We start from the raw sequence: 13285 nt of genomic DNA on the forward strand, positions 1-13285 counted from the left end.
CTCTAATTAATTTAATTATTTTTGGATGCGAGTCTCATAACATAAACAATTCACTAGATTTGGACGAAGTTCCGGTTTGTGACTTGATCGAGTAAAGAGAATAAGATTGACAATAGCCTCCTCTTGTGGTCGCGATTCGTTATGTCGACGTTAAACTGAATTTCCTCGATATGTTGTCTATTACTGTCATATCTCAACCAAAAGACTGATTGACCTGAAGGAGGCGCTGAACTGTTTGAACAGTTAGCTGGCAACAGCAAACCAGATGCAACTGAATGGATGACTCCTTACAGAATTTTTTTCTTTTGTATACCTTCAATTGACATAGCAAACATCCTGCAGATCACAATTGAAATAAAAATAAATAAATAAATAAAATATGAATTGTGATATTCCACCTCAAAATAAAAGCACTCACAGAGAACAGAAAATAAACTGTGAAATACCAATATCGATTTTCTTTTCTTTTTACCAATATATATACTAAAAATGAGACCAACAGTTTGAATTTTCAATTAACGCCTTGAACTCTCCAGCACGATCCGGTGCATCAAAACATCGAGCCAACCCTCCGGTGGCTCCAGCATGACGCAGGAGAGCTGCTCGTCTGCTCCGCTCGACTCCGCTCAGTGGGACTCGGAACCGCATACAACAACATGCAGGATGGCAAGTGTGGAGACAGCCGCCGAACACGAGCGCATTCTGCGGGAGATCGAGAGTACAGACACCAACTGTATCGGGCCGACGCTCCGGTAAGACACTCTACTGTGAACCCGGTTCAACCCCGCAGCTAGACGGCGACACCCAGCTGAGAGAGCCCGGTTAGCATTGGTTAGCCACTTAGCAACTCCTCAGAAGCTTGCTTCAAACTTTCATTCCGATGCACCCATTGTCGGACAGCTAAATGGCGTGAAACCTATCAAACTCCTTCAATGGGCGATCATGTCAGACCTTCCACTGGCTCCACGAAGTAGTTGGTTTTCACTCGAGGCTTCTACTGAAACTGTCGTCCATATATTGAATGGGATTTATAAACTTTTCAGAAGCTAACGCGAGCTAGCTGAGCTAGCTGATAGTCTTTCAAGTTGTCAGTACACAACACCCTCTTTAATGCGTCTGCGAGTTTGACCCAGTTTCCTTTCTCGTGCGGTAATTATGTTATATGTTGTTTGTTATGTGAAACAAACGAGTCAAATGGTGGATATTTATATGGGCTACTTGTTAGCCACCACCAAAACAGTGCATCAAGTGCAGTTGACATCAGTTCCTGCTCTCAGATATGGAAGTAGGTGTTGGATTGTTCAGAGGCTCACTTGACACACTGCTGACTGACATCGCTCAGTGTGCGGATTTAGGAAACATTTTTTTGGTTTTGAAAGATATGGCTGCACTGTTACATAGTGCAATGTAGTTGTCGACATGCTACTGCTCTTAGAGTAAAATTAAAGTCAGTAAATTATATTTAAATGAATAAACTACATAAATGCTAAGCTTATCTGCCTGAGTGACTAATATTATATGTGATAATGTGGTCTGTTCTGTATATAACTGGCTGTGGGCTTGTTGACTGTTCTCATGTGTGAGTCATTCAAAGGAAACAGTTTTTCCCCTTTTCCTCCAGAAGCAATGAAAACTTGTCATTACTCATGTCTTACCCGTTGTAGTTGTGTCTGTATTTTAAGTAATTGTACACATATACTTACTCTTAAAAATAATCATAAAGAAAAGAAAGGTTTGGAACAGTGTCTATTTAAGGTGTAGAATATTGTCAAGGTCATTCTAGTACTTGGGTTGTAATATGATGGTCTAAGTCGTAGTGCTGTGTATTGCCAGAATATGGCCATGTGATCCATCCCAATACAGATGTGTCAAGCCACTATTTAAAGGGTAAAAACAACACTGAAAACATACAATACTATGTTCAGGAAAACAAGTTGATTGCTACAAATTCAGTCCAGTGAGGCCTTAATGTAAAACTATCTCCAGAGCACAGATGGACAGTTTCAGTAAAATTAACCACAGTCCTGCTGTATTGTTTGCAGCAGCGTATCCAATATTTATTTATTAAATATTGATATAGTGAACTTAATATATCAATGCAGTATTGCACTATTAGATATCACAATATTTGATTGTATCAATATTTTATTGTAGTATTGTAGTAATCCAGATTGGTCTTGGTGTTGTGACCGGTCTCAACACCTCCAATGCATTTTTACTCGCTCTAGCCTTGGTCTCTTGGTCTCGGTTGGTGTGGTCTTGACTACAACACTATTTTCTTACACCACCATTAAGTCGTTTGTATGATACACAAACATACATACATAAATCGTCAGTTAACCACCGCTTAGTCCTGTGCAGGGTTGCCGGGGGCACAGGAGCCTATCCCAGTGGCCATTGGGCGAGAGGCAAGAATTCACCCTGGACAGGTCGCCTGTCCATCGCAGGGCGCACACACACACACACACTAGGGGCAATTTTAGAGGGTCCTATTTACCGAGTGAGCATGCTTTTGGACTGTGGGAGAAAATGGGAGACCATGCAAACTCCATGCAGAAAGGCCACCAGTATGACCCGGGAATCGTCTTGCTGCAAGTGGTACTAACCACTAGGCTGCTGTGTGGCCCACACAAACATGGAGTTTGTTTTATGTTGATGACATGTACTATGCGTGGTGCACCATTGTAGATGCAACTTGAAGTATTGCGGTCGCCCGAGTTGTGACCTCCAAAATCTCAGTTTATCCTTTAAGTTACATGTGTCAAACTCAGACCTGGGGGCCAAATCTGGCCCTGCACAAGATATGGAAATACATAAATATCCAATTCAAAAATTATAACCTACAAAGCATGTTGATATCAGAGCCCCTCAAAGATAAGTGTTCAAGACAGGGTTGCCAGTGGAGATTATAAATGTCAAATACTAACGTGTCAACTTCCTAAAAAATGAAGTAGGTAAATAGGAATTTGATGAAAGAAGGGAAAACGGATCAATATGTTTTGCCTCATGAAGATAATCAGACTGCCTCCTTTGTTGTGAGTCACTGGTGGATGATCTTTGTAGAATATTAAATATTATAAATGTTAAATCATTCAGCCCTACATTTCACATAGTTAGGTAATTCTCACTGTGTTGCTGTCGTTCTAATTGTTGTTACAATACAAGACTTGTATCTTTCAACTGATGACCAAGTTGACAATCATAACTTAATAATTTTGATAATCATGGGTCACTCTCTCCTCCATTTTTTTCCTCTTCTATGTTTAAAATGCAGAACTACTGTTTTATGTGGTCTGTGAGTAAAACTAGTACATAACACATCATGGAGGTGGACATGAACATTACGGTTTTTGCAGTGTTGTCGGTGCAAAAATCATGAAAGAAACATCATAATGGATGAAGTCCGTTGCTCACGGAACTCAAGTTGAGTTATGGTGTGCTTTTAACTTAAGAAAGGAAGACTCAGAAATCTCATGAACCGTCGGGTACGAGAACTGTGAGACTCTCTCCAGGTCATATACATTTCTGACAGCAGAAGGTGAGTATCATCTCTAGAATTTAACAAGTGTGAGATCTGTATTAATGATTGATGCCAATAAAATTGCAAAACACCTAGTTAATCTATTTTTATTGATAAAATATTTGATTAGATGTTATTTTGGAAGGTTTTTTCCCCCTTGACTTTTTCTGTAGTCTCCCTAAATAGCAGCCAAAATGTTTGCGAGTCTGGCTTGCAGAATGAGATAGACATAGTCAGTGTGTAGCCTGTAAACCTGTAGCAGACATTCTTTCTGACAGCAGTGCTAACTATACTTGTTACTAACCATATTGTCTGTTAATCCTTCACAGTAGATAAAGTTGCAGTTATCACTATGGCCAGTTGATCAAATTCAATCATTAATTCCTCAATAACAAGTTCAACTGACGATATAATGGTAGTAAACAATGTTGCGCTCCGAAAATTTTAATCTCTTCATTGAGTTCCCATGGGGAGGATTGGTTGTTGTAATATTTCAGATACGCACACATATATGTCTGTTTTCACCATACGATTGTAACACAGAAAATGCTTTTTAATCCTTAAATCCTGCATGTTGGGTGTGACGTGTTGTTAGGAGTAATGATGTAACCATCCACCTAGACATACTATCTTTACACAGACGCGCCTTTGGATGTCGTAATGTTGTACTTAAACAGGGATTGACATATTAACGTTTCCTGGGAATGCAACACATGCATCTACGGAGAGCGTCATTTTTGTTTGTGCAGTTTGGCACATACAAAAACCATCCATTTGATGGTCAGCACCTACCAAACTTGGCAAAGCAGAGTGACATATCCAAATAAGTGAAAGAGTGAAACGGGGATAAATGATTGTAATTTAACTTTTGAAAGCTAATGGTCAATCATAGACCTTGAGAAAGAGGCTCAGGAACTGCTCTGTTAGCAGACTGACAGCATTTGTGTCAAGTGTCATCCATTAATACATGTTTTTTAAATCACTGTTTTAGTAAAGTAAATAAATAATGAGAATAAATAAACCAAGACACTGCCCTCTTTTTCTTCCAACTTCATGATTTCAATTGGTAGCTAATTCAAATCATTTTTATTCTCGTGTTTCCTTCACCACAGAAGGAGCACCTCAAGTGAGTCAGTTTGGCTCGATTCATGTTTGTGGTGGGACCCGGGACGCACAATCACTTTGAAGACTTAATTTTAGACACTTGTCTATTGTTCCTTCTCTGATGTCAACAAGCTTTGCTGTTCCATTCTGTGTGTCTAAAGACAGCTATTTGTGGCGCCTGATGTGGTATCTGTGTACAATACGATAATTTTGGCATTTCCTCGTCAGCGGGAGGAAAGGCTCAGTTATTTTCAAATGCAGGTGTGTGTGCTGTTTACGGAAGGGAAAAGAACACGGGAAGTTATGCAATTATCAGCATTACAAGGAATTAAGACAAGCTTCATTGAAATTATATATAAAGTAGCATTTGTTTTACTTAGTAAAAATTCAGTAGCTTTTGTTTAAAAGATGTTTTCTTTTATCTTGAATCAAGTAGTAATCCTAACCCTAAGGCTCTTCTTAATAAAGTCTTTTCCTGATGCCAGAAGTGTTATTTTAAGCTTCTTATTTGTTGTGCGATTTTTATTTCAGTCTCAGTGGCCTCATTTTTAGCGTGCTTCTTTCTTTGAAGCTGAATGTCAATGAGCAATAACAGGAATTTCTCCTGATGTCTTCCGATTTACCAAGTTACAATCCCTGACTGTTTTTGTTCAGCAATTGAGATTTTCCTCACATCTCCCATTTCATTATGGTTTGAGGATCGATAGATAAGCACAGATGTTGATCAGTTGAAAATATGATTGAATCAGGGTTTTTTGCCACGTATAAACTAGCATGGCGCACCGCCACAGCTTAACTGAGAGCCATGAGAAAAATGATCTCTCTTTTTAAAGATGAAATCTTACTTAATCAAACATATCAAAAGGAAACAAATGGATAACACATAACACATCATGGAGGTGGACATGAACATTACGCTTTTATTGCAGTGTTGTCGGTGCAAAAATCATGAAAGAAACATCATAATAAAGTCCGTTGCTCGCGGAACTCAAGTTGTGCATTTCAACTGGACATATGAAAAGGACAGTTTTGATTGGAGACTGTAGACTGCTATACTTCTCATGATTAAAATTAGCATTTTTACTGTCACCAATTCAGTTAATGACTTTTTTAAAGTGTTATTCAGACTTCTTTGTTCACCATATGCTGAATTCACAAGGTTTGTTTTCCAGAATTGCCCAATTTGAACTGAAATCTCAGCTTCACAGTGAAGAGTGTGCCTCTGCCCAAATGTCCATAAATCTCTTTGTCTCTTTGGATAATTGTGTTCAATTATGGTGCTGATCGTTTACTTCAATGTGTCTAGCCTAATGCAACTAAGACCTTCAGACAAGTTAAAAAGCATATAAAACAAATGTTGTATATTTAAACACATGCTGTATCCATAAAACTGTGACCACAGCAGGTTAACTTGTAAAACTCATTTACATATAGGGGTATTTTAACTCAGAAATAAATGATAAGATTAGTCATTCATTTTCTGTTACTTACTTTGGCTCTTTGGTTTGGGGCTAAATATCTTTTAACACATGTGAATCATGACTGTATACTGCAAACTCAAAGTCACTGACCAAAAAAGGCATGCTGGTTTTCATTTGTTTTGACTAGAAGTGGCCCCAAATCATCATTTCTTTTAAGCCTTTATTATCTTAATTTCGTCCATATGTGTGGTGCAAAGGTGTAGTTCTAAATCAGACAGTTTTTGACTTGAATTAGCTTAAAAAATGAAATTTTTTTTTCCGTTTTCAATATAATTCTGTATGTACATTCAGGTCGGTGTACGATGGTCAGGAACATGGGTTGTTCATGGACAAGCTGGACGCACGCATCAGGAACCATGACCGAGAGATTGAGAAGATGTGCAACCATCACTTTCAGGGGTTTGTTGACTCAATCACTGAGCTGCTTAAAGTACGAGGGGAGGCCCAGAAGCTTAAGGTAAATGATGGACACCAGCAGTGGTGAACAAATTGTCTAACAGCGTTTGCTTTCTTTGTTCAGAGTCAGGTGACTGAGACCAACAGGTGTCTCCAGGATGATGGCAAGGAGGTAGGCTGAGTCTTTTTCTATTCTACAATTATCTACTAATTCGCTGTACTTGGTAGCTCATGGCTTCAATGGAGGAGCTGCAACAATGTAGAATCCAGCAGAGAAACATTGCCACGACCATCGATAAACTGACACACTGCCTGCCAGGTATCACAGTTTTTGTCATGATTAGTTGTAAAATCTTCTTTCCGATGCAGATTGGATTTGCTTCTTCAGACATGGTATTACTATTTTTTTTTGTTCCCCACAGTGCTTGAGATGTACAGAAGACTACAGGAACAGATGAGGGCTAAAAGGTATCTGACAAAATATATACACTTTCCTAAAATGGAGAATTACTTTAAACGCAAAAAAACCCCTCAATTGACGTTTTTTTTTTATAGTGATGCTCGCATTGATCGGTCACCAATCATGAACGGCCAATATCAGTGTGATCGGTGAATGCCGATCACTGCCTGTCATTGTCGATCACGACGACTGATCACATGTGACAGCCGACACTCTGAAGCCCTGCTGGTTGTGATGCTGCTGCTCCTCCCTACTTGCTGCTCACTCAGCTGCAGCATGGCTGATGTGGTGAGACCGCTGGTTCCTCAGCAGCAGGCTGTTCAGCTTCTGCTTAGCAATACTCGCCGGTCTGAGCGTGACATTCAGATCACGACGCAAATTGCCCAAAAAATAATTATTCATTTCACCGAGCAGATGACCAGCCTTTCTCAGGTATCGCCGATTTAGGCAACGCCGAATCTGTCGCCAGTTTGGAGTCGGGTGTATTGTTTGTTAACCACCTGAATCTGAAACTTTTCAAAACGTCTGGAGTGTAAACTTTGATAAATGCAATGCTCTGTCCCACTACTATTTCCAGAATACACTGTAGTAAAGTCTCGAGAGATTCACCAGCAGTGACGTCTCACATCAAGTTAAATGTTATTCAGTTTTCCTTTTCACAGAACAGTAGAATAGAATTGTTTTTTTCTATTTTTCCCTCCTTGAAGAGGTATATAAAAACATATCTGAATTAAAATGATTTAATGGTTCATTTTTTTTCTCATCATGTACACGGAAGGTCTCATCGTTTTGATTACAAATTCATTGTCAATCCATGAGATCGGTATTGGTAATTGGCTTTCTGGCTATTTTATATCGGTGAGCAAAAATGCTGATCGGACCATCCCTATTTTTTTAAGTTAAGTAAGTTTAAGTTTAAGTAAGTTATTTTGCATTGGCCGTTACTTCCTGTTATGTCGTTCTCAAACCATAAATCCTCTCAACTTTCACTTCATTTTTTTTTTTTCCAAATCTGCCTCAAAATCAGTCATTTTTGTCCGTAACATAAAAGGGACTGAGGGACTAGAGGGACTGTGTAACAGGTATTATGCAGATGTGTGGTTTTTTTTTTTGGCAATGGAGCGGTTAAAAAATGTAAAATGACATTTGTAGAAGCTGCCAATTTTTCTTTGAAACTGCCGTCTGAATCCCGTTTTGCATTTTTGGTGCATGGTGTCGTCATTAGATGAAATTCTATATTGGCTCACTTCTTATCTTGCAAGAGCACAGTACAATCTGTTGCTGGGGGTTTGCTGTATTTGCTGAATAGATTGGTCCACCATCAGTCCAGACCTTTCAACCTGTTTGACTTTTTTGGGGGGGAAGATGTTGTATGCTGTTTGTGTCAAAGCGGCATCCATGGTGGCTGAATAATGCAATATCATGTCACCAGTGAAATTTCCATTGACATTTTGGGTTTTTTTTCAGACTACTTGTTCATCAGTTACTTATCACTTACTTTGCAATAGCACGAAACATGTACCTTGGTCGCCTTGGTTGCCGCATTTAATGAGGTGTTAACATACTTTACAAACAGTATAAGCTTTATTAAAAATATATGTAACAAATCATGTCACTTTGAATGTGTTGCTGACCTGCAGCCACGTCTTTTTCAGTTACGTACGCCAGAGAATGAGCATTTATGACTCACTGATTTAATAAATGCTATTTACTAGTCACTAGGTGGCGCCAGAACTCGTGAAATATAAGTCGTCAAATAAACCCAGTTTCTTTCCGTCTCTCCTTCTTTTCCTGCCCTCATCCTGACCTGAAGACAGAAGGCTGGTTGGTCATAAATTTGTCGTTTGTTTGTGTGTTTTTCTACTTCCCTGTGTCCTGCGGCTGCTTGGCTCGCAGAGAGCGACGAGGGGTCAGCCAAAGCTGGCTGCCACTGCAAAGTCTGTTTGACAGATGGAGCAAAGTATTTCTAAATTAATGCTCTGTGACGTGTACGGGTGCTACGGATGAGTGTGTGCACGTGCTTGTTGGTTTGTTTTCTATTTCGGTGATTCAGTGTGTCTGCTTTTCATTGATCTTAATATACTGAGGCTCATGCTCCTCACGAATAATTTTGTTTTCTTTTCATTTGCTCCACCAGATACTACCCAGCATTGCGCACATTGGAACAGCTGGAGCAGACATGTCTTCCCAAGGCGGGCCAGTACCGCTTCTGCTCCATCATGGCGGAAAACATCCCTAAACTGAGAGTACAGATCCAGGACACTGCCATGACACAGCTGAGAGACTTCCTGGAGAGTATTCGAAAACACTCTGATAAGATCGGAGAGACGGCCATTAAGCAGGTACACAAAGAGCACACACGCACATCTTTTACTTCCATTAGACTATCGAATTCTCGATGTTCTATCAAGTAGTTGGTTCTATACAAGAAACATGTCACTATAAAACGTGGACGACAAAAATGTAGTAAGTAGCGCAGAGTATCAACCATATTAATATCTCCAATTCTAGTCTAGTTTTATTTTCATGTGTAACCTAACAGTGATAACGAATATACTTGGACATATTTCCTGCACAACACACGTTTTGCGTGTTGCATGCATGCACAACTACATGATTATGAAAGATATAATGTATTCTCATGTGCCTTATCAAACTGCATATGCGGCGTTTGACAAGCCTGTTCACATTACCAGATATCAAACATATTTTTACGGCAATTTGTTGACTTGTCAACTTTATTATATATCTCATATTGTCCTCCAGATGTCAGTAGTGGATCAATTTTTGCAGTTGCATTCAACACAACCCTGAGATAGGTCTTATAAAGTTATTAAGTCAGGAGATTCCTCCTCAATGGACAGAAATGTTTCAGTTTACCTTTAAAAAAGTAGTGCAAACAAATAAAAAAAATACAAAACAAGAAGTCAGTAGCTCTAATGATTCGAACCGCTCTTCAGCAAAGTTTGTCCCAGTACCAAGCTACCGTCTATAGTCAACTGCCACAAGCAGCTTTTTTGCAGGACATTGCTTTGGACTGTATTGGTTGAGTGAGATGAGTTGTTAAAGTCATTTTTCTCAACTAATGAATGAAAACAAGGTTTATTGTTCATTCTGCTCCTTTTTCAATCCTGTCTTCGCGTGTTGATAGTATTTGTGTGATGATGGGATGTATCCAAATAAGTAGTGTTTTGATGTTGTGAGGTTTCCATAGCATGGTGAGTACCATTGTTAGAGTATGTTGTGCATTCATTTACAATTTTACCACTGAAGATTTATGTGCATTGGAAAACTCCAAAAAGGAATTTTACTTTGAAACCTTTGAATGAACCTTTGGGGGTTCTTGGACTGCAATTTTAGTGTCATTGAAGTGGAAAATCTACTTGCAGCGACTGAAGAAGCTAACCACTAACTTCTGCAACCACCAATTACATAGAGATTACTCAAACCCCACTGTTGCAGCAGCGTTGATATTGATACCCAGATTAGGATGTGTTATCCAATATTTGGCTTTCAGCCTTCACCCCCAAACCTCCCAAATATGAGTGAGTGTCAACAAAAGATGATGAAAAACTACTAGTTTCTTCTTAATGTCTCAACGTCTGTCTCTTTCCAAATCAGTTTCAACTTTCCAGCTGTTGTTGCAGCTCTTTTCCAGGGATCTGAAAATAAATAGAGCTTGGAAAGCAGGAGGGCTTTAAAGGGGGCAGAAGAAGAGATCTTGTAGTGAAGTGCTTACAATGAAACTATTGTCAGTGCCACATGTTGGTGGAAAAATGGAGAAATATAGCAGGAGAGTGAGACGAGCATTCAGAGAATGTCTGAGCTGCTGCAACACTGGGGTGATTCGGAGGTTGCCTTTCCAAGGTGGCAAAACAATGGGAGGGCAACAAAATATTTTAAATATTATATAATGTAATATTAATATATTAATATATAAAAAATAGTGATTCTAATACTTTGTTTGAACATCTGAACATGAGGATGGATGATTAAAGTAATGACAAAGTCGCTGTAATGCACTTTAATCATGTCAATGTGTACACGTTGTTACCAGCAACAAGAGATATCAAGAGCATGCTTATTTTGCCATGCTGGTGATGTATAATGGGGGCTAGACATTCACTGTTCGCGTTGTTTCAACATTTATTTGGCTGATCTATTGACAGCATTAGTTTATGTGGTAACTCCCTGGTGTAGATGAGAACTGAAGGTCACCATAGAAAGGTTTCAAAGTTTGATGTAAGGACCAGATATTCTTGACTTTCTATGCAGATCATCAACCTCTTGTGTGTTCATGGAGCATCTGTACTTTGTACTTGTTTTCCTGTGTGTAATGAAACATAAACTGCGATACCAGAAACTGAAAAATTAATGTGCTATAACATACCTTGTATTGCGGTCTCTGCCATGCTCTCACTACATTATTTATCTGTCGTACCAACTTCTGGTCTCTTGAACAGAGGGATGAGTTTCGCTTTTCTACCATGTATTCAGTAGTTGCATTGCACTGTCGAACACACTCTTGCAGTAATGGGAAACAGATTGAGTCTGTGAAGTGGAAGAAGATTGATTACCTGTATTTAGTTACTGAACACACACGTGCGTGTGCATGCAGCAGCCGTGGTGGTGAAGGGCACACACTGGGTCCACAAATTGAACCATCACAGGCAAAAACCAAAATAGACTGTAGATGCGTGTCACAGAAACATGATGATTTACTGGCCAGGGACGCTCGTCGTTTGTGGCTCAAAGCCGTTAGAACTTTGACAAATGATGATTTAGTTGTACAGACCACTCCTTTAGTGACTAAAATTGACCAGTGTTTAAGTAATAACTATGTAATAGATCGCAATTGTTCTTCGAACCGCTTTTCAGCAAAGTGTGTCCCAATCCAACAGTTTTATGAGTCATTGCTACGACATATGGAACAGAGTCCTCCGGTCCTTATGAGAGTAATACCCACTATTCACTCTTTCCCCCAATGCACTTTGTGTGTTGATGTTCTTCAAGTATATTTGTGTGTTTTTTCTTAAGTATCATTTCTTACCTTTCTGCAACACTCGCCTTTCTGTCCTAAGTTACATGATGAAGCTCACTGAATAATGCAAGACTTAATTTTCGTTTTTGACGCACAATCGAGAGCCAACTTCCTTTGAAATAAACCATTTCCGATTCCAATGAATCATCCACAACTCATTCTTAATTATTCCTACAATTTGATTGAGAGACCAGGCTTTTGTTGTGGGTTGTAATGTTGAAAAGACCAAGCTCCAAAGCCTGAGCTAAAAGAGTACTACTTGACAATACTTGATTTAGTTCGTAGTTCCTTGTGAAGATGGCTATTCACTTGAACAAAACATCAGTACTGTTCTGCATCTATATGTTGGTACAGCTCTTACGGTCTAGACATATTTAAGTCACCAATGCCCAAACTGTCATGTTTTCTGTCCTAATTTTACATGTTTGGTTTTGAGTTTTATTAAGTCTCTGTCCTTCCTGCTTTGCCCTTCCTGTCTGTGTCCATTTCCTGCTACCATATTCTCAAGACCTTTTGTTAGAACTATTTTATTGGTCATTTCCAGGGTTAATGTCATGGGACAAGGAGTGGCTCTAACATCTCAAGCGGAGACCTTTTGATCATCTCAAGCATTTCCTTAAAATTGTGTTTCAGACAGAGTGTCAATCCTGCATGTCTCTCCCATGATATTTTTCATGCTACGTTATTTGTGTTTTTTACTGATTCTTTTGCTTATTTTTTAGTAAATATTCATTTGTTCTACTCTTTACAGCAGCAGTTAAATATTGCACATACGAATCACAGTTTTTGTTGCCTCTGGCACTAGAAAGTAAATGAGTCTATCGCAGTGTGTCTTTTAAATGTCCTTATCAAGTTTTCTTTAGTGAATGCTGATCATTAGAGAAGCTAAGGTTTAAAATGACCTTGACTGCATGACTGGATTTTGAAACCATATATACATATATATATATACACACACAGTATATAACTGTTTTTCGTGTTTGTACCACAGGCTCAGCTTCAGCGCTCCATGGACAGCTCGGTCGCCATGCAGCACAGGGCTCTTAATGGCCGACGACATCGAAAAGAGGTGTTCGCTGGTGGCACAGTGACGCAGAGTGATGGGGAGGGAGGCAGCCCACTGTCAGAACAGGACTCTGGCATTTTGGATGTGGAGGATGAAGAGGATGATGAAGTGAGCGACCATATACTTTCACAATAAATGCCAAAAAATGTCATAATTAGTGGCGTATGGAAAGTATTTTCGACAACTATGCTGGCAGTGTCTTCAAATGCAATTGTTA

General features: G+C 39.2%; 1 protein-coding gene across 1 annotated transcript in view; it reads left to right on the plus strand.

Annotated features, from left to right (window-relative positions):
* Positions 1 to 581: 581 nt before the first annotated feature.
* The window catches only part of exoc6b (exocyst complex component 6B), a 58216-nt gene continuing 45512 nt past the window's right edge, over positions 582 to 13285 (plus strand). Inside the window, exons 1-7 of the mRNA XM_053859730.1 lie at positions 582 to 752; positions 6397 to 6562; positions 6626 to 6673; positions 6730 to 6820; positions 6924 to 6969; positions 9099 to 9303; positions 12994 to 13176. Of these exons, the coding sequence (XP_053715705.1) occupies positions 586 to 752; positions 6397 to 6562; positions 6626 to 6673; positions 6730 to 6820; positions 6924 to 6969; positions 9099 to 9303; positions 12994 to 13176 (906 nt within the window). The 5' untranslated portion in view covers positions 582 to 585. The remainder of the gene's footprint in view (positions 753 to 6396; positions 6563 to 6625; positions 6674 to 6729; positions 6821 to 6923; positions 6970 to 9098; positions 9304 to 12993; positions 13177 to 13285) is intronic.

Source organism: Synchiropus splendidus, chromosome 3 (assembly GCF_027744825.2).
Source record: "Synchiropus splendidus isolate RoL2022-P1 chromosome 3, RoL_Sspl_1.0, whole genome shotgun sequence".
NCBI classification, from domain to species: Eukaryota; Metazoa; Chordata; class Actinopteri; order Syngnathiformes; family Callionymidae; genus Synchiropus; species Synchiropus splendidus.